The 20,942-nt window shown below is 37.6% G+C and overlaps 1 protein-coding gene across 2 annotated transcripts in view; it reads right to left on the bottom strand.

The window, feature by feature from the left end:
* Positions 1-802: 802 nt before the first annotated feature.
* The window catches only part of LOC127643225 (tenascin-like), a 48,226-nt gene continuing 28,086 nt past the window's right edge, over positions 803-20,942 (bottom strand). Inside the window, exons 10-23 of one of the 2 annotated variants that reach the window (XM_052125864.1) lie at positions 17,475-17,738; positions 14,035-14,310; positions 10,770-11,042; positions 9,537-9,659; positions 8,919-9,062; positions 7,929-8,048; positions 7,511-7,654; positions 7,099-7,229; positions 4,777-4,909; positions 4,492-4,643; positions 4,109-4,205; positions 3,793-3,954; positions 2,343-2,506; positions 803-2,193 (exon numbers count right to left, since the gene is read on the bottom strand). In XM_052125864.1, coding sequence (XP_051981824.1) covers positions 2,083-2,193; positions 2,343-2,506; positions 3,793-3,954; positions 4,109-4,205; positions 4,492-4,643; positions 4,777-4,909; positions 7,099-7,229; positions 7,511-7,654; positions 7,929-8,048; positions 8,919-9,062; positions 9,537-9,659; positions 10,770-11,042; positions 14,035-14,310; positions 17,475-17,738 — 2,294 coding nt within the window. In that variant the 3' untranslated portion in view covers positions 803-2,082. The remainder of the gene's footprint in view (positions 2,194-2,342; positions 2,507-3,792; positions 3,955-4,108; positions 4,206-4,491; positions 4,644-4,776; positions 4,910-7,098; positions 7,230-7,510; positions 7,655-7,928; positions 8,049-8,918; positions 9,063-9,536; positions 9,660-10,769; positions 11,043-14,034; positions 14,311-17,474; positions 17,739-20,942) is intronic. The other variant, XM_052125865.1, reaches the window with a different exon arrangement.

Here is a 20,942-nt window from a genome sequence, read left to right on the forward strand (position 1 = left end):
TTCTTAAGAGCTTAACGTTTTATCGCCTAGTCTAATAGCAGTCTATATTTTAGCTTAGTTGTGCAAAGTGGAAATTTCAGTCACAAAATCATGCAGGAAAATGTTTGGGTGTCTTTTAGGCCTCCTTTCTGTCCAGAGCCCTTAAAGGGTAACTAAACACCTGCTCAGAGTCTGACTCCACCCACTAGAAATATTTGAAAATGCTGGAAAAGTGGACAGACCCCGGCGGGGATAGAGGGAACGAACCGAGTGCGGGGCTGAGCGGGGGTGGGGGGGGACTCGTAGTGACGGATTAATTGACAGCTGCTGTCAGACTCTATGTTATTATTATTCCTCACACGGTCGCAAAACGACATGTACATGAATCTAGCGTGGTGAGCTGGAACCTGCTTACGTCAGCTGTCACCGCTTACGTCACGAAGTACCGCAACAGCCAAGAGGAAAATTCAACTGCAGTAGCCACCGTTCAACCTGAAGAGGGCAGCACTTTTTACACCATATATTGTAGAATTAAAACACTTTATACACAAATGTCAAAAAAATTACTTGAATAAATGACCAGTACTAATAAAGCCCCATGCTTAACTAAAAAAAGTTAGTTTAGGGTTTAGTTACCCTTTAAAATTACGCCCCACATTGCACCCATGCCAGCAGATTAAATGTCCAAATCTAAACCGTACACAAATTTGTGGAGTGAACTGAGAAAAGTACTGTTTTAAAAACAACAAATTATAAATGTTTTTGTGTGTCTAAAAACATACAACACACTTCGCAAACATGTTTTATTACACAAAATCTGTTTTTATTGTAAGAGGAGTTAAAGAAACACCTGTTGTACACCCATTTCCTAAACAATCAAACAGAAATCTCCAAATACCAAAACGAGACATCATTTACACAAGAAATATATAGGGTCAGTGGTTTAGTCGGGTAGGTGGGGGCAACACAAAGATTTATGCATGTAATCATGCTTCAGTATATTAACTTTTTTTTGTGACAAACTTTAATATAAGGCTATGTGTACAATTATTAAAAAAAAAATGGCTTTTAAAGTACTTTTATTTCTTGATTTCGACATTATTCTTTATGACTCTTGAACATTATACAAGCTCATAACTGGTGAACACAAATTCACTTAATTAAATCAAAGTTTGAATATAGGTCTTGCCTTAGCTTTTTTGTTTTGTTTATATTTTTGGAGGATAAGAAGCAACAAATCCAGATTCGTATGTCTTGTGACTGAATGGCAATATGGTTATAGGGTACAGGAAACACAAAGAAAGGTGCATAAATGAACTCTTAGCTACTGCTTTTAATATGTGCCACTTCAGAACTGATGAGCAGAATGGCTTAAGTTGTGGCATAGTTGAAGGCAGAGAGCATGGGTACTTGCGATTTGTCACAGACGGATTCAAAAAAAAGATTAAAAAGAAATATATCTGAGCCTCCCCACTAGATATTTTTATGCCATCCTTCTTTATCTGGATATAGAATGTTTACTTTTTATTTAAATGTGCCATCTTCTCAGGGTGAGAAGTTTAGAGAATAAAGAATTATTGAGGCTAGGTACAGCCTAGTGAAGAGACTCCAACACAAATAATACCACACACAAACATTCTGCTCTCTCTGTAATCCAAGCAAGCTCCACTGTAACTAACTGCATGTGATATACAGAGAAGATATCATAGTTTTTTTTTTTTAACTGGAAAGCACAGAGCCAAACTCAAAATCTCCCCTCCACCGATATTGTAGTGTATAGATGTTACTGGAGTATCTGTCTTTGGCGTGTGCTTATGATGTTCAGGCACAGTGTGTTATGCTAAACTTTTCACTATGAGTCTATTGGTTTACTTTCTGATATTGACCTAAACAGAAGTGGTACACACAACTGTTTGTGGTTTTTAGCTTTGAATGGGGAAAGAAGAAATTTGTTCCTGTTCTCCATGAATAGGAGAGTGTAGAGAGCAGGCTGGACTCCTGGCAGTGGCTTTGGTAGATGAAGGGGATGAGATGATGCAGGAGGAAAAAGGGATGAATGGGCAGTAGGAGAAGGTTGCTTGGTTCAAGCCGGAGCACTCTGGTTTACGATCGCTTTCTCCTTCCCTCAAAGTTCCTGAAGTTGGCAGGCCTGATCTTCATTTCTGCAAACTCGATGGAGTGCTCATGACCCTTCCAATGGAACCAGTTTACACCCTGGAGATGAAAACATTCAAATTTCACTTAAAGTTCAATATCTTTTCCTTTGGCATTACTCTCTTAGTGGAGATACAAACAATAATCTTCCTGTGTTGCATATTTGCAAAAACATTAGACAGCTGAGAAAGCACATATGAAAATCTTACCTTGCTGTGACTATTGTCTCCATATCGGCCCATAATATTCACTCGATGACAGTTTTTATACCAGAAAGCTCCCTTATAGGATAGAGCACAGTTGGTGACAGCTATATCATTGTCATTATCATAGGTCGAGAATGGACGGCCGTGGTGATAAGTCATTGAGTCACCTTTAAAAGAGCATAATCAAAAAATAATGGTTATAAACAATTAGTAATGATCAATTTGCATGTCTACTGTTGATTTCAAACATTAGCACTGAAATGTAATAAATATTAGGGCTGTCAATCGATTAAAATTTTGAATCTAATTACAAAATATGCTGATCAATTTATACAATTATTAATTAAGGGGCTTTTTCAGCAAATCTTAATATACTTAATTCATACAATTAATCAAGTATATTAAGATTTGCTGAAAAAGCCCCTTAAGTAATAATTCAATATACAGTATAATAGTCAAAATACTTACAAATATAGTAAATATAACATTTATAATAATAATAATAATAATAATAATAATAATAATAATATCAGCAAATTAAAAGACATTACATTATTGTGACATATGAGTAAAGCATAGATTAGACAATGAATAAAGTGGCCTAAAAAGTGAATATATTGTTTGCTATATTCCCATTTAATTGAACATCACTGGCCTACAGTGATCCATTTTAAAATAGAGTTCATCAATCTGTTCAAAGTTGTATTCTTTCATTGTTTGGACACATGCGTCAGACGGATTCTTCTGGAGGATCTCATTGTAGTTGTGTTGCTTTTCACTGGTTTTCAAAGTCTCAAGCCATAAACTGTGTTTTTAGCATGCTGTGTCAAGTAGAAGTGGTGTAGTTTAAAACTTTAAAAGGCACATTCCGAGACCCCTGCACTCTACTCTGTCCAGCTGTCTTTAAACAGCTGTTGGTTTGTTGCCAGTACAGCAACTCGAAGTACAGTGGTGATTATTTAAAAGGTGCACTTAGTAATTTTTTCCCCTTTAAAAAAGTTAATCCTAAACAAATTAATTGTAATTTTGAAACAATCATGACCACTCACATGAGATGAAGACTCTAGTCATATCAGTAACCTTATAAAAGCAGTTTTATTCTACATGGGGCAGGGGTGCCCTCATAGGGGTTGCCATTTTAGAATCACATGACCAGCTAAGTAACCAGTAAAGTCTTGTTATTGGACACTTTCACTCTTGAATTAAATGAATCATAGCTGTTAGTAAATTTAAATCTGTAACTGAAAACTATTGAGTTTGAATGATGCTGCATCTACACCACTAGGTGTCACTGCAAGTCCAAGATGACAAACAAAACGAACTGAGTGCAACTTTAAAACATTTTATAATGAACTGCAATGAAATAGTGTAAAATCAACAGCCTTAATAAATGTATATATTAATGTTGTATAAATAATATTTATAATTAATAAATAAATATATAGAAGACTACCTGCCGTGCCGCTGTATACTCCAACATGAACTTTGTAGCGACTGCGTGGTTCAGAGACTGTAAATTTGTCATACTGTGCATACGCAGACTCATCCTTATCTCTGAGGTCTACACGCAGCTCATACTGCCCAGAGGAGGTGATCTTATGGAGGTTAGAGAGACCTGCAGACACAGGCAATGAGATTTGCGACCAACATGCTCAGAATCTCTCATTTCGCTAAATCATGTAGGGGAATAAGACAAACATTTTTGGGCATCTCTACTTTGGGCAAAATTAGTAATTTGATATGTGTGCACAGATATTAGAAATGCATACCTAGCCAGAATTCGTCGTTCTGGTCACCGAAGCCTGTGGTGTAGTTCTTCCAGTTTCTGAAAAACTCCACTTTACCACTCTGCCGTCTAACAAACACCTGCATACAAGCACCACAGTATTAAAGTGTGACTCTTTTGTATGAGTTTGCTAAATGTGTTTGATGTGACTAAAAAAAGAAATACAATTTTGTCATAATTTACTCAATCACATGTTAAACACAAAATGAGATGTTAGGCAGAATGATAGTCTAAGTCACCATTAACTTTCAATGCATCTTTTTCTCCATACAATGAAAGTGAATGGTGACTGAGATTCTACCTAAAATCCCCTTTTGTGCTTCAAAGAATAAGCTTGTAATTCTCGAATTTTCTAAAGTTACTCACAATCCAGCCGCCTCCATCAGTAGTCATATCACAATAGACCTGCACAGGCTGATTCTCATCTCCACGCAGGTAAATGGTGTACAAGCCCGAAGTTGTATCTCCATTCAACAGCGCCTGTGAGCAGTCTTTAGGATGCCTGTAAAGCACACCGACTTTGACAGAGAGAGAGAGAAAAATGTTTGACCTTGAGTTTATTGAGTGAGTAACCATTTAAGAGTTAACAAAAATCTATGATTTGACTTAGTCTGTTACTGACAATAAGTTAATCAAAGGATATTGGCTCACTGGTGGTGAAGACTGTAGAGATGATTTTGCTTCTCTTCGGTCCAGCAATGGCCTGCAGTTTGACTGTGTACTCTGTGGAGGCAGTCAGCTGGGACATGCTGTAATATGTTGTTGTATGGCTTAAGACTACCTCCTAAACAGAGTAAAGAAAACCAGGCACATACAGCTTTCAATACACTGCAATTTATTGACAGATAAATATTAAATAGGATTGGACTAGAAAAACTAATGTTTCACAATCCAGTTTTTTAGACACAAATGAACTGTGAAATGCAAATTAGTACCGTTATAAAACCGATAACTGCTACCCCCTCGCCCGAAAGTAGACGTCTCGGATTAAAATAATTAATCATGGATAATTTTTTATTCTAGAAGTTTCAGAACAAGTCTGTTTATAATTTGTAGGTATCCATCTTAAAGTATTTTTTAGTATTTTAATTAAGTTGAATAATTGTATTTGTTTTAATATTTCTTATTTTAAATTAAAATATAATTCAACTTGAGGCCCCCTTGGAAGTGTGCTGTGGCCCCTAGTGGGTCCCGGACCCCTGGTTGAGAACCACTGGCCTAGGCTACAGCAAACTGATTATTTGCTGGAGGAATTGTTTATTCTGATTACTATGAAAGGTATATTTTCAACTGAAAATGAAAAACTGTCATAATTTACTAAACTTCATGCCATTCCATTCCTGTATGCTCTTATGCAGAACATAAAAATAGATATTTTAATGACGATAGCCCTATATCTTTTCAATACAATGGCAGTGGATAGTGCCTCAGTTCAAAGCTTAAAAATTGACCCCAAAGTATCATAAAAGTAGTCCATGCAACTTTTGCATTGTATTTGAACTTGCCCTATGGCATGTTATAGGTTTTGGTAGAAATGACAACATGCGATCCAAGTCATTTTTCTAAAACAGAACTTTGTTCACAGTGAATTATACATTGAAGATTTTTGTTGAAAAATGCCATAAATTCTGGGTTATTTCTCACCAAAATCGTATACCTTCAGAAGACTTGGAATATCACGCAGTACTTTTATGATAGCCTACTATGGGTCCTTTTTTAAATGCATAGTTCACCCAAAAATTTTACATTTCTCATTATTTACTCACCCTCATGATATCCCAGGTGTATAGGACTTTCAATCTTTTGAAGAACACATTTGAAGAACAATATAAAAATATCTTAGCTCAGGAGGTCCTTAAAATGCAAGTGAATGGAGATTTCTCTTTTGAAGTTCCAAAAATGACAGTCAGAAGAGACATCATAGATATGACTCCAGTGGTTAAATTAATGTCTTTCAAAGCGATACGATCCCTTTTGGTGTGAAAAAGGTCAATATTTAAGTGCTTTTTAACTATAATCCAATGCTTCCGTTAAGCTTCACAAGAGGGTGGAGATCACACGGCCTCTCATGTGACGAATTAACATTGCCATATTACGGACATAATGTCACGTTCCCCTCTCAGTTGAGACATCGAGGATAAGCACACAAACGCACAATTTTTAGTAAAGAAACAGATAAATACAGATCTAAACCAAAATCAACTAAGCTCCTGTACAGAGTTCCTCCTACTCACTTGAAAACAGTGCTGCTCTTCTGTGTGTGTCGCACGTGCCACAGTTCTCACGTATCTCATGTCCCATCATGACTATGACAAATGTAAATACCGCTGCTGACTGGAAGGATGATGTAGAGTTGAAATACTTAAATATTGATCTTTATTGCACCAAAAGCAATTGTGTCACTTTAGAAGACATTAATTTAACAGCTGGAGTAGTGTTGTTAATGTTTATGCTGACTGTCTGGGATTTTTGGAGCTTCAAATGTCGAATAACCATCCTCTTGCATTTTAAGGATCTACTGAGCTGAGATATTTTTCACATTTTCTTCTTATATGTTCTGAAGAAAGAAAGTCATACACACCTTAGTCATCATGATGGTGACTAAATGAGCAGATTTTCATTTTTGAAAAAAAGAGGCACTATTCACTGCCATTGTACTGAAATAAATTGAGATTTTTTCATTAAAATATCTCCTTTTTGGCAGAAGAAAAAACTAAACTGCTTAGGAATGACATGAGGGTAAGTAAATTGTGACAGAATAAAATTGTTTGGGTGAAATATTCCTTTAAAAATAAATGTAATTTTTAAACATCTTTTATCATGCAACAAGAGATGTTGTTGCTGCTGTTTTATAGAACAACGTCACTCTGCTTCACATTGTGCCAAATAACCCCCCTCAGTGATGTAAAATCAATGTAATGCACGTCCTCTCATGGCTTATTGCTTTATTAATTGGTAAGGTGGTCCACTCACCATAAGGACACCATCAGCGGACTCAAAGCTGAGGATATACCCGCTGATGTCTGCTCTTGGTGGCTTCCATGTCAGCATAGCACTCTCTGTTTGAATATTACTGGCTGCAAGGTTCTGGGGGGCATCAACATCTATAGAAGAGTGTTTTCAGTTACTACGTTGGCATTCAGTATGGTGACTGAAATACAAAAATGGCACACATATGCACTGGCTTGGGAACACACAAGAAAGAATCCTCACTATGTACGAGACATTTTCTTGTTATGATTATGCATGATCACTTATTATTGACCAGGTCTGTTTATGTCCCAACAGGAACAGATATCAGATGGTCTACAGCTCTTCTTCACAACCATGAAATTTTTAACGTTGTCTGGTGTTGTGTGTAAGGCTGAGAGTGTGTTAACCTTACCTGTGGTGAACACTGTGGTGGTTACATCACTCTTAGATGTGTCTCTGACTGCATAGACCTTTACAGTGTATTGGGTGGCAGGTATGAGAGAGTTCATCTCAAACTCCACAGTATTCCCTGACACACTTTCCATCACTGGAGTCACTGACAAAAAAACAATACAAATAAGACTCACTGCTGGACAGTTATGCTTTCAGTTTGCATTTTAATTACTGTTTGCTTTATGGTTTTTCAGTAGAGCATGGCATGTTCTAGTACATTTTGTAAGTACAGAGTATTTCCAAGTACATATTGTTTCAAAGCAGCTTTACAGAAAATAACACCATAATGCCTCCAATGAGCAAGCCAAAAGCAAAGTGCCAAACAAAAGTCCTAATAGCCTTCACTCAAGAATAAATAACAGTTTGGGATAAGTTACCAGTTTCTGCACTGTAAGTGATGACATAACCATCCACAGTAGCGATGGAAGGCTGCCACAGCAGCAGAGCCTCAGTGTCAGTGATGTTGACTGCTGTTAGACCTCGTGGCTTATCCAGGGCTGGGGGCCAACAGATACACATAGTGAGATGAAAGAATCAAGACTACCACCGAAAGACAATGTGGAGTCGAATTTTAGACTTATGCCAGACAGGAAAGTAAAATTGCAACTAACACATTTATGAACTCAAGTTAATTGCAAATCAGTTAAATCTATCTTTAGGTGTCTTTACACAGCTGATGTAAGCCTGCTCTGTGCCTGCTCAAAATTCTGTGTAAAGAGCAAATTCTTTGTCAAAAGCCAGACTAAATTATGCTTACTCTGACCCACCTCGGCCCATAGTATCATTGGCAGTTCTGATGCTGTTTGGTTCTAAGTAAATGAAATGCAGCATCAGGGCATTCTTAAACATTGTTGTCGTCATCATAGAGCATATTTCATAATATAGATTCATATGAAAGTATAACTTTTAACATATTTTCATTCATGTCATATTTCTATATTCATAATTTTTATTTTAAGTAGTCATCTAATCATACAAGCATAACAAGCTTTGTGACACTTATGGCCACATGAGTTCAAGAAGGACCATTTTCCAATCCAATCCCTTTTGACACAAAAGTGGCAAAAGGCCCTCCAAAAACATAATATGTAGCTTTACTAAATAAAAAAGGAAGATTTGCACTATAACTATAATCATACATGGAGCTCTATCTCCTTTCTTGAGAGTTGTCCTGTTCCTTAAACCAGGGGTTTTCTAACTTGGGTGTATGCTAGGGGGTCTGCAGAAAATTTGAGGGAAAAAAACGATGTTTACAAAACGTAATTTTCAGGCTGGTGAGCATCATATTAGGGGGTTAAGAAAGTTGGCATCTAAATGTGTTATATGTGCAATTAGTGAAATTATAGCAATATTAGGATGAGTTTAACCTGTTGTAACTCTATCCGATCCTGGCTCACTCTCCTCCAAACCCTTCACAGCAATGACCGTGACCTGATAGGTCACTCCAGGGGTCAGATTAGGCAGCATGGCTTGAGACTCGCCTCCATCTACTCGCAGTGTCATGGGGCTGCCTGCAGGGGGAGACAAATAAAATAATAGAAAAAAGAAGAACTCAATAGGATTAAGACCTTTTGTCACGAGAGGGCAGCATTGGTTCCCAGTTGTGATGAATTGATTTAACGATACTCAAGAAAGCCGTCTCCATTGACTGATAATGTCTGCTGTTAGATTCCCATAATTGAGGATTGGTCTGATCTAAATACCTGAACAGATTATTCAAAATGGACATTATGAGACTTAAGGGGGACATATTCTGGATTCTATCAACTTATAACTATTGCATAATCTCTTGCATAACATGTAATTTATGAGAAATCATAAATTGATGAAGTATAAATAACACTATGATTTGCCAAAAGGCACCAATCCAAATGCTTTGAAAGCAACACTGGAACTAGAACTCCAAAAGCTATAAATAGTACTAGGGCAGAAATAGCATACTGTAATTAACTGTATTGAAACCATAATGACCACATGTTACTTACCACCCTGAATTGGTACATAGCTGACCCGGTAACTATCTACCCTGGTATGGGGCATAGTCCAGTGAACAGTAGCTGATGTGTCAGTCACGTCCGAGAAGCGTATCCCCTTAGGTGTACCGAGACCTTGGTGTTAATTACACACAAAGGGGAAACATAACAGGAATAAATAGTTACAAAATGTGTTCAAGCATTTAACAAACACATTTGTAGATGGTCATAGCTAAAAAATATAGCTTTTCACCCCCCAATCATAACAGTTTAAGAAAGAGAAAGAAAAAAATACAGTTAATGAAGAGACTTATTGAACTACTCCATTTATCCTACTGAACAAATAGAAGCATCTGAACAAATATAAGTTAAAAGGACAACCAACTGTACAACTACTGATATAAGACACACAAAAAGACTCTGGCCTTAAAGCTATTTCTAGATGCTGGATGTCAGAATCTTGTGTGACAGATGCAGAAAGATTAACTTGCCCCCAGTACAGAGACAGAATAGTGTGACATGTGACTCAAGTGGAAAGTGAAGCCCGCTGGTAGAGAGGAAGATTGCCAAAGACTGGCATGCAATCAGGACAAATACACAAAATAATTTGCTTGGCTCTGTAAATAAAATCCTCGATTCACACAGAAAAAAAAGAAAAGAGTATGATTGGCGCATAAGAGGGGAAAGACTTGGATGCAACCCTTGATGTTCATGAGAGAACCTCTTGATGCTAATGGGTGATGTTGTGATTTTGGTAAGTGTGGGAAAGTTTTAGACAATGGATAAATGGAAAAGGTTAAGTCATTTGGTCCGCCAGATAAGACATGTTTTCTCTAGACTTGCTTGGTTTGAGAACTTAAAGCTGAAGTATGTAACTTTGTGTGTTAAAATACTTTCTCCTATCCAACCTTAATATGAAGTGATCATCTATACACAATAACATTAACTTGACCAATGGTGTGAGTTGGGGGCAGGTCTATATCTTTGTTTGAACAACATCAGACGGAGGGGCATATTCAGAAAGCTGTTTTGAAAACAAAGTTTATTTCTGCAAGTCCATTTAATGGCTGTAGTGGCACAGAAATGACATACTTCAGCTTTACATTGTTCAAATTATCAATCATATTATCAATAGTTTATGTAAACAAAACTGTGCTGACATGTTAACTGTTAAAAATTGTAAAACAATGAAAATGTTTGTCAATTAGTGGTTCCTCCACTAGCTTTTCTTAAAAATCCAAATACCTGTTTGAGCTACAGCAAAAATGGGCTGGAATTTCCGTCCCAAAATGATCCCAGAGAGTTCAATTTCATACTCTGTATCTTCCTTAAGACCTGTAACCACTTCTGTTCTTCTGTCTCCGGATACTTTAATGTGGTGAGGTTGGCCTAGTCCATTAGAATCAATGACTTTGATAGCGAACGTATCAAAGATGTCTTCCCGGGCTGTCCATGCCAGTTGAAGGCTGTGTGGTGTGATTCCCGAGACCAACAGATGCTCCACTTCAGGTTCAGCCTCTGGTTGATAAAATAAAAAAAATTGTTTGTCCTTGTGAACTCTGTGAAATGAACTTAGAAGGGCAATCAACTATAATTTTGGTTAATTCTTTATTCCCAAATCCCATGATTTTGCATCCAGAAGGAACAGACAATGCTGACTTGGAGACAATCCAGTAAAATGCTATTCATGCATAAAAATTACCTTTATAAAAATAAATTGTTCAATAATCAATCAGTTATATGTCTATAGCAGATGATGTCAAAATCAGAGAAAATTTAAACATTTAATTAAATTAAAATAAAATTTACATATGTGGATTAGAATATGGAATGTTGTCTGCTGATTAGTGGGGTGAAAAATATTGATATTGATGTATTTTGCCTATTTTCCACCATTATATTAGATCCCAACATCATAATTGTACCTCCTTATAAAAGAAGCATTTCACATTGACATATCCACAATAACTATATATGAGAATGGCTCATCCTGGAATTGCATTTTCATCTACTTTTTAGCTGAACATGCAAGAATGCTACTGATAATGAAATGACTTCTGAGAAAGACATCTCATCATAGTTGTTGCGGTAAGGATATGTAAAACTGAAAACCTAGAGCCTCTGGGATGTCTTGACCACATAATCATTGTATTGTATTTTTAACAATAGCCTTGGTTGTGCCAGAATGTGGTCCAGTTTAATTGAGGTGTGACGTAAAAGGCTCCCTCGCCACCTTTAAAACATTTTTTATTCAAAACAACCTTCTGTTGTTATTTATTTTAACACAGATCATGTTGGTCCATCAATATTCAATCAAATGAAATGCATTTCTTGAGTCTTTATACACTTTGTGACCAGAAAAAAACAAACCCAAAATGTTCATTAAGGTGTGCCTTTAGCCACGTTGTACCCTACATACATGCATGTCATGAGATTGTGTAACAAACTATACTTTACATATGTTCAGAATTTAATGCTAAGTCAATATATGTTTATGCCACGTGTGTACAATATTGTTTAGACAACAGAAACTATTTTTAATACACTATTAAGAGAAACAATAATGGTAGAGAGGAGGCCATTAGACCAACAAACTGTTAATGGATGCTGAAACAGCAAAAGTAGACACACACGCAAGAGCTCTAATCTAAAGCACTGACAATGTAGGCTATAGCGAAGTTATACTGACTACTACATGTAAATATGTTCAAAACAAAAGCAATGCCGTATTTATCTAAACCAACTATCCTCAATAGAGCCTTGTTGTCCTAAACTGAACTTTCAGAAGTACCAAAGCAAGAAAAAAAAAGGCCTTGACCAGACTGAACCTCTTCTTCCTCTTGAGTTCTGGATGATGTGAAACAGAAAAGCATTTGTTGAATGAAGAAAAGTGTTGGAAGTGAAAACCAGAGAGGACAAGTCCTCTGGAGCTGTCCCTCTTCATTAGCACTGTTCATTTGTTTAAGAGTGTCAGTGAGTGTTTTGAGGCACTTCAAGAGTGCTAACATGTGCTCTCCAAGGATCACTTTCATCTGATTGGCTTCTAACTCTCGCTGGTTTGACAAAGAGGCATCTGTTTGTGAAGGTGGAAGGCGCCGACTAACCTACAGAGACGAGGTATGGAGGCAGTATTTCTGCAACAGGCAACTAAAAACTCTAAAGCTAAAGGGGGAAATCTGTGTTGACACAGCTAAATGTTACATCTGGTATTTGTTTAGAACAAGTACACCAGCTACAGAGTAAAATATACTGAATTTTCTGTACACATTTGGACTCATATTTTGGCCTTAAATGTGTCAAATAATATGGAGGTTTCTAAAATAAAGCAAGTCGTATCTGCTGGTCAATGTGGCACACTGCATGATGCAGACCAGCTCCATGTAAAATAAATCAGCTTTAATTAGGCTGCTGATATGAGAAAAAAAGTTGACTACACCTTTAAATATGAGATAATTTCTAAATGCATAAATTTGAGTCCAGCACATGCAAAGGAGTTCACTATGAGTCATGTGACATGAATGGACAAGAATTTAAAAGAAGTCCAATCAGTTCGCCTTCTCTGCCTATTTGCAAGCAGACTTGAGAAAAGTGCTACAACTGTAACCCCTACAGCCACTGGCTGAAATTGAGGCATATGAATGAGAAGTAGTGCAGGGTCAGAAAACTGGGTGTACATACTGAAGAAGTTCTTCACAAGAAGCCACAAAATTCCTCAAGCTCACTTCCATGGCAGTGAACCCCATCCCAGACACTATTTGGCATCTCTCTGGGAAGGAGCAAAACATTGGCATGCATTGGTATGTTGCAATATTGTCTGGTACGCTGGTAGTCTAAATGCCACAAACCAATCAACTGAATAACAGATTGACTAGCAAATAAAGTGTATTGAATGCTGCAGCTAATAGTGAAAGACCAGCTTTAGCCCAACTCATTTTTGGCTGTTAAACACAAATGCACCGGTGATGAAAGGCAGAGGTCAGTTGCTGCACCTACAGGCTTTGCTGGTGATTTTGCAGATGTGAATGTGTGTGAAACAATTATGATGCAGTGCAGGTGTGCTCTGAATGTCACCATGATTCAACATATAATCAGCAGATTATAGAAAGAGCAGAGGGGAAGGAGTGTCGACTCTGACTTTGAAACTGATTTTTCATGTGGCAACTTTAAAGGTTTTGTTAAGTAGTGCTAGAACTTTTGGAAGAAGTTTCTCACATTGCACAGGGTTGCGTTAAATTTGTTATTTTGATCACAATGCACAAATCCTTGTTTTATCGGTTATTTAAATGGTGGAAAATACAAGAAATACATGGATTTATGAAGGCTTCAAACTAAAAAACTGATGCAAAGTGTTAGTAGCAATTCAGCATGCCATGTGATAAAACAATGACTCCTTAACAGAGGTAAGATGTTAGTTGGAAATGAATCGCTGATTGAGATTCACAGCATTTGATCCCAAGAGAAGATGTCAAAAGATGACCCAACTGGTCTAAGACTTTGCAAGTAAAGATACCTGTGATGGCTTCTGCAAAGACAGGATCTAGGAGATCTCCCCTGTACAGCCCATAAAGAGTGACCCTGTAGAAAGTACTAGGGGACATGTCAGTGACTGCCAGGCTGAACTCCTGGCCAGATAGAGTGTGGTTCTGGCCATCTGACAGGCCATCAGGGTCAGACACTTCAATTAGAAAGCCATCAAGCTCTCCCCTTTCCAGCTCCCAGGACACACGGAATCTGTCCCAAGACACATCAGAGATGGTGATGTTTCCCACCTGAGGCTTCTCCTCATCTGGATGACAAACAGACCAGAAAGAGTTAAAATGGTAGGAAATGGCACACAGATTTAGGAGGTAATGCCATTTCAAGAAGTTCATGAAGATTTGAAGACTGGTTTCTTGAGGCTTTCTTTCTTAAAGGATCCTTTTTGGTTGGCATCTTATATAATAAAAAAGAATGTCTGAAAACTAAAAAGACATTTCAAAATGAACAGTTTTTGGTTTCTGTTGCACATTGCTTAAATCAGTGCAAGCTGTTTTAACAATTAGAAGAAAAGATTCCATGTTGTGAACAACTTAAACAATTCTAATTGGTCTCCATCTGTTTCAAACAGAACAGGAACATCTGCCCATGCAGCGAGAGACTCGAGCAACAACTTTCAAAAAGTTGCAGTGATAAACAAAATTTGCAATCACTTCTCGTGCAACCCATTAACATCCAAGCACTTACCTCCAGCTTGCTGAGACAGATTTGCTATTAATGGCCCCTGAGAAAAGCCATTAACTTTTGAAGGTTCTACCTAGCCTGTCTGAGCAGAGGTACGCCGAACACTTCAAATATGGAAGGCAGCCATGCAGTGCAGTACAACCTATAATTGAACATCATCATGCATTGTTAGCATTTACAGGCAAAGTGTGTGCAGATAGCTTGGAGATGCATGGTGGGCTAACCATTATCCACTCCGCACATTCAAGAGGCCAGAAACATGATGTGCAAATAGGGTAAGAGACAGTGGGTATGGAGTGAATGACCTTTCCGGGCATTAAGATCATTTGTTGCTTTTAAAAACCTGGAGATGAAACAATGCAAAGCTGTCAAACAGCAAAGCAACACAGATCATCTCATGGCATTCACGGGAACTGAAATGTGATGAGATTTATTCATTTTGGTCATTGTAAAATGTGCTTTAAGATCCCTCCATTGAAAACAATAAGAAACATGTGCAACCATGTGGCCTTCACTGCATGCAGATGGGAATGGGAGGAGATTGATTGAAAACATGTCTTTATCGCATGAGATCCCTCAAGCCACAAACACCCCAAGGGTAGTTAGATAAAGCCACTGTATCACAACCTTTCTGGCTTGTATAGGTCACATCCACACTAATATTATTTTGGTTGAAAACTCGTTTTCAGTTTTCGAACATCCTTGTTTTTCAAAGTATGTGGTACTGGAGTGTTTTAGTGAAAGTCTTCTAATTATCAAAATTTTCAGTGGATGAAAACATTGTTTCAGAATGGATGTGGCATAAACAAAGCATTTTCAATCGAAAATTAGTGTGGATGTGGCCATAAAGACACCACGGTTTTGTCCTGTACACATGCACATTCTTCAAACCATCACACAATAGAGATATATCTTGTATCTCAGTTTGAAGAACTTTATCATCATTCATGCTATATTGCTATAATCTTTGTAGGTGCATGCATATGTGATGTTTGCTCTCTCCTTTTGGTCTGGTTGTGGCCACAGATGTTTCTCTTGAACATCTTCAGCATAAGCTGAAATTCTTGTAATCTTTCCAGAGAGGCATTCAGTGATATTTAAACTGAAGAAAGGCCCAGATCCAGATGTCTCCCTGCCCCCCACCTCCATTGTTCCAATATGAGTCTGAGGAAAGTGTATGCCCATGTTTGCGCTCTGTGTCTAAGGCCGATAATTGCTCCTGAAATACATGCATTGGGATTAAAGTGCTGGTGATTTCAGAGACAGTATTTTATCAAGCGGCTCAGCGTGTTTTCCATTTATCAGTCCGCCCCACAGTTCATTGTGCTAAAATCAAGCAAATCCAAGAGTGGGAGTAGGCTCACTAGGACAATTATCACATGAATGAGCTGTGTGTGTGTGTGTGTGTGTGTGTGTGTGTGTGTGTGTGTGTGTGTGTGTGTGTGTGTGTGTTGGGATCTTGAGAAACATTATATCTCTTGGCTTGTCGACCAAAGCAAACATCTGAGGTTTTATTTTGTATTTTATTGGTAGTAGCTAATGATTACTATGTTATATAAGCACATTTTGCCCATAAAAGGTAGGCAGTTGGGTAAGTAGCATCCTGTCCACAGAGACTTTTAAAATATCTTTACAATTATTTTCTGGCTTTTACTTGTTTCTTTTAGAAGTATAATAAAATCTGCATACTGTAAATGAGGAATTGAAGATGAAGGCAGGAAATAGGGACATTAAGCTTGGACTAACATTGAATTTAATTTCCAGTGCACGATAGCTTACTGACAAAACATAAATATTTTATGGATTTTTTTTATGAAAGTCTCTAGATAAGAAGCTACAAAAATGGTCAAATTGAAAATTCTGGAAATTAAATCCAGAATCCAAAAGAAATATTGACACTCATTGGGGAAATAGTAAATTCCTGAGTAGCCTGGTGAAAAAATGGTTTTGGGTGTAAGGAACAATATTCAAATCATATTGTTTGAAAGTTGATTTTATGGTCCAAAACCAATATTGGTTTTATCACTCTGGAGGCAAGAAAACGGAGGGATGTGAAGAAGAATTCGTAGTATTTATAACTAAAGTCCAAAATTAACACTCGTCAAGTGCCAAATGTGAATTAAAATTGGCTTTGGCACGTAAATACAATGTTAGCCAGTTGGCCAGTAACTGTATTATGAACTGCAACATAATAGCCTGCATGACTCAAATCGAATTTTAACAAAAACATTTTGACTCTAGCTGATTTAAGTGACATGAAAGATTCAAGTAAAAGAAAATATGTCGCAACTTCCACGTCTTCTAACAACAGATGCACATCAGTTTATGTAGCATGTACTGTATATCTTGCATGCTTGACGTTTATTTTCTTTAAAACTCAGTGTTACAACACATCTCACATTACGCCACCACAACGAAAATATGACGATAAGTCACATTTTGTGACAAGTGAGACGGAAACTGAATCATTTTGCATATAACGCCACAAATGACTCAATGGTCTATGCTGTTTGTCACAAATATTTAAGGATAAAACAGCTAAATACTTCCATTGTAAGTAGAAAAAAATTGTTAATAAAAGGAATGCAAAATAATTTTTCTGGCTGGTAAATGTTCTCAATACACTCGCAATTAAAAGTAAATTTTTGACCATATTAAACCGAAAATATTATACTTACTGTAAGCTATAGCCACATCTATGTTATCACAATAGAGAAGCAATAGACTGACCTGTGGATGCTGACAGGTTGGATGGCACACTCTTCTTTCTCCCTCTCTCAGCAGTCAGGGTGATGGTGTACAGCATGCCAGGGTTTAGGTCCTTCAGGGTATAGGTATTGTCACCACCCGGTACCTCCACTTCGACTATCCTGCCATCCGCTGACACGAACACTAGCCTATACAGATCAATCTTGGCTACTGGCCTTCTCCAAACCAGCACCAGTGTAGTCTCTGTTGCCTCGCTCACCTCTAGATCTTTGGGAGCATCAATATCTTAGAAGACAGAGACATTGCATTAAGAATGATATTATATACACTACAACTGGGCTTTGTTATGACAATTGATCTCATACATTTAACTCAGCTTTACTCACACTTTGGAAGAAGAAAACAGGAAACACAAACATACTGAAGTAAAAACTCAAAAACATGAGGGGCATATAGGTTCTGTAAGTTTCTGAACATTTTGTTATGGTCCTGCTGGTATGACATTATCAATATAGAAGGGGGCATGTGCCCCAAAACCCCTGCTGGTGGCTGGTATCACCACCAGGCCAATTAAAGGAATAGTTCACCCAAAAATGTACTCACCCTTATGCCATCCTAGATGTGTATGACTTTCTTTCATCTGCTAAACTAATTTTAGTGCCAAAAAAATCACATAAGTCAGCATAAAAGTAAGCCATAAGACTCCAGTGGTTAAATCAATATTTAAGCCCTTTTTTTACTATACATTCTCCTCCCTGCACAGTCAATCTTCTCTTTCAAATTCTTCTTGTGTTTTTGGGGATTCACATTCTTCATGCATATGCCTCCTATTCTGGGCAGGGAGAATCATTTCTAGCAAAAAAGGACATAACTAAAACATGGATTACTATTACGATGCCTTTATGTGCTTTTTGGAGCGTCGAAATGTTGGCACCCATTCACTTGCATTGAATGGACCTAATGAAAATATTCTTAAATATTCTTCTAAAAATCTTTGTGTTCTGCAAAAGTCAGTCATAAAGGGCTGCACCTTTCGGTTATTTTTTTTTATCGATTAATCTAATGATTCTTTTTTTCGATTAGTCGATTAATCTAATGACTAAGTTGTCATTTTTTTCTAAAGATTTTTTTTATTATTACTTGATTAATATAACAATTAATTAACCCAAAATAAATATAAAAAAAACTTGTCTCATTAATATTTCAATATTTTAATAAATTATCATCTCTTAAACACAAACAAATGTACAAGAAACAAATTGTGCACTGCAGGGCATTATTCCTCAACAAACATATAGCCCTGTCTGGTAATGTCCATTTTACAGTCCAACATTAATTTTATTTTGGAGAGATTTTATGTTGGACTGCTAAACTTGAGGTTGCACGATGTTTTGATATTCCTCCTGAAAGTAACTTTTTGTAATTTTACATTGGTTTAATTTATTTTGTTAGAGGAATTTGAGTAACACTTAAATGTTTTTCTAACAGGAATAACTAAAACTATTGCATGCTGCATTAAATCTCATTGGGGCCAGGAATATAATTGAAACGATTTACAGAGTGTAACAGTCACACGGTTTTTCTCACTCATACATGGCCGTTAAAGTAAACAGAAAATATAAAATGGACACATAACAAAATCAGATGGATGGTGTAAAGTTACATTAGCAATGGTGCAAAAAATTATTTCTGGGTTCTTTAGCTTGTTTGCTGTACACCTTGTCACACAGCAGCTTTTAGGCATTTTTCTGTCTTTTGTTATATGCCATAAATGACAAGGAGGCAGCCTCTCACAATGCAAAGTCAATGGAGACGGTTGGATTGTGGGCGTGGTCTTCAGATTATGACGCGTTGCGCTCTGTCTCTATCCACTTTAATCACAGTGGTGTAGTGCTGTGTTTCCCAACCACTGTGCCGCAACACACATGAAAGATTGTCAGGTGTGCCGTGGAAAATTATAAAATTCCACAAAATAAATAAACACATGAAAAGACGATTATAATAATTTCAGGGATCCAAACTCCTCACCTCTCTGAGAAATTATCCGTTTTGAAACCATAATCGGTCACATTTCTTATTGTGAAGAGCAATGATTAATGTGCTAAAGTGAGTGATATTTATACTCATTAAGGGTCTTACTCGTGACTCGCTTCAGTGCTGCAGAATACATCGAAGTCTTAGAAGTGACGTCACTTTACACCAAAGTGTTTTTCACACACAAGTTTTTGCTTCACCAATAATGTCCTTGAGAGTACTAAGCAACAAGAAATATTTAAAAACTGTCCAAATTTGTTAAGTGACATTGAATGTCTCATAATTTCTTTTAATTAAATATTACCTTATCGTTTACAAATATCAGAGACCCCAGTTATTGAACTAATATAAATTCACCAAAAAAATGCTTAGACCTAAACATAAATTAGTCCTTTTATTTCTTTCTGCAATCAAAACAACTGCAAGCTTTATTCTCTCTTCCAAATACATGGTTTCAATGTTTATTGTGCACACCTCCCGCTTTTTGACCTGAGCAGTGTGTAAACCTCACTCCTCTGGGAGTGAGTATCCTATATATGGGAAGCCAAACAAACCAAAAGTGGGACGAGACAGCGGGGGTTTACAGAGCGGACGTGTTTCCTAGCAACACCCGCGGCGCGGACCATTGAACTGCACAGATGACATGTCAGCGTGGCGCGAGCGCTGTAAACCCCCGCTGTCTCGTCCCACTTTTGGTGTGTTTGGCTTCCCATACCTATAGCCTCCTTGTTAGCGTGGCCGCCTCCCATGCCGGTTCAAATCCCGCTCAAAAACAATATGGGGTTAGCTGTCCTTTTCTGCATATTGCAGCGCCGTTTTGTGGTGTGTTCTGCATAATGCTGCGGCTCATTTTAGCTTATCACGGCTCATTCAGCAAGTTTCGCGGCCGAACCACCGGCCCGCTCGGTTCTCCCGATGGCCACTGAACGGACCCAAAGTGCGTCGCCCCACCAGATAAATGCCAGGTATGCCAGATTACCAGTCCAGCCCTGATCCCATTCATAGCTATCTACCACACGGTGTGAGGACGGGAGCATGAGAGGCGGGCATTATCGCATTGATCGATTGACAGCCTATTGAACAAATTACCAACGTCTCCCCTCAAGTCACTTTTCGCCTATTCGGCAGCTTCCCGGCCTCCAATTCACCACACGCTTTATGAGCAGTGATATTGCAATGAGGAAAAGGCAGGCGTGAGAGATGCAGCCTCCCTCTGATACTTTATCCACTGGGTGTCGCTATTTGACAGAGTGACTGCAGTAATATGACTGCTACACACACTTGTTTGAGCTCACATTTCGTAATATTTTATTTGTTTTATTTCTGTACTGTCGTTTATTTTGCGAACTAAAATTTTTGAGAAGACACTGCCTCGCTTGCCTACTCGGAAGATTCGCAATTGAGGTTTAGCCTTGATTTTTTTTGTCCTACTATGCAATATAGGTTTAAATGATC

Source organism: Xyrauchen texanus, chromosome 4 (genome assembly GCF_025860055.1).
Source record: "Xyrauchen texanus isolate HMW12.3.18 chromosome 4, RBS_HiC_50CHRs, whole genome shotgun sequence".
In the NCBI taxonomy this organism is placed as follows: Eukaryota; Metazoa; Chordata; class Actinopteri; order Cypriniformes; family Catostomidae; genus Xyrauchen; species Xyrauchen texanus.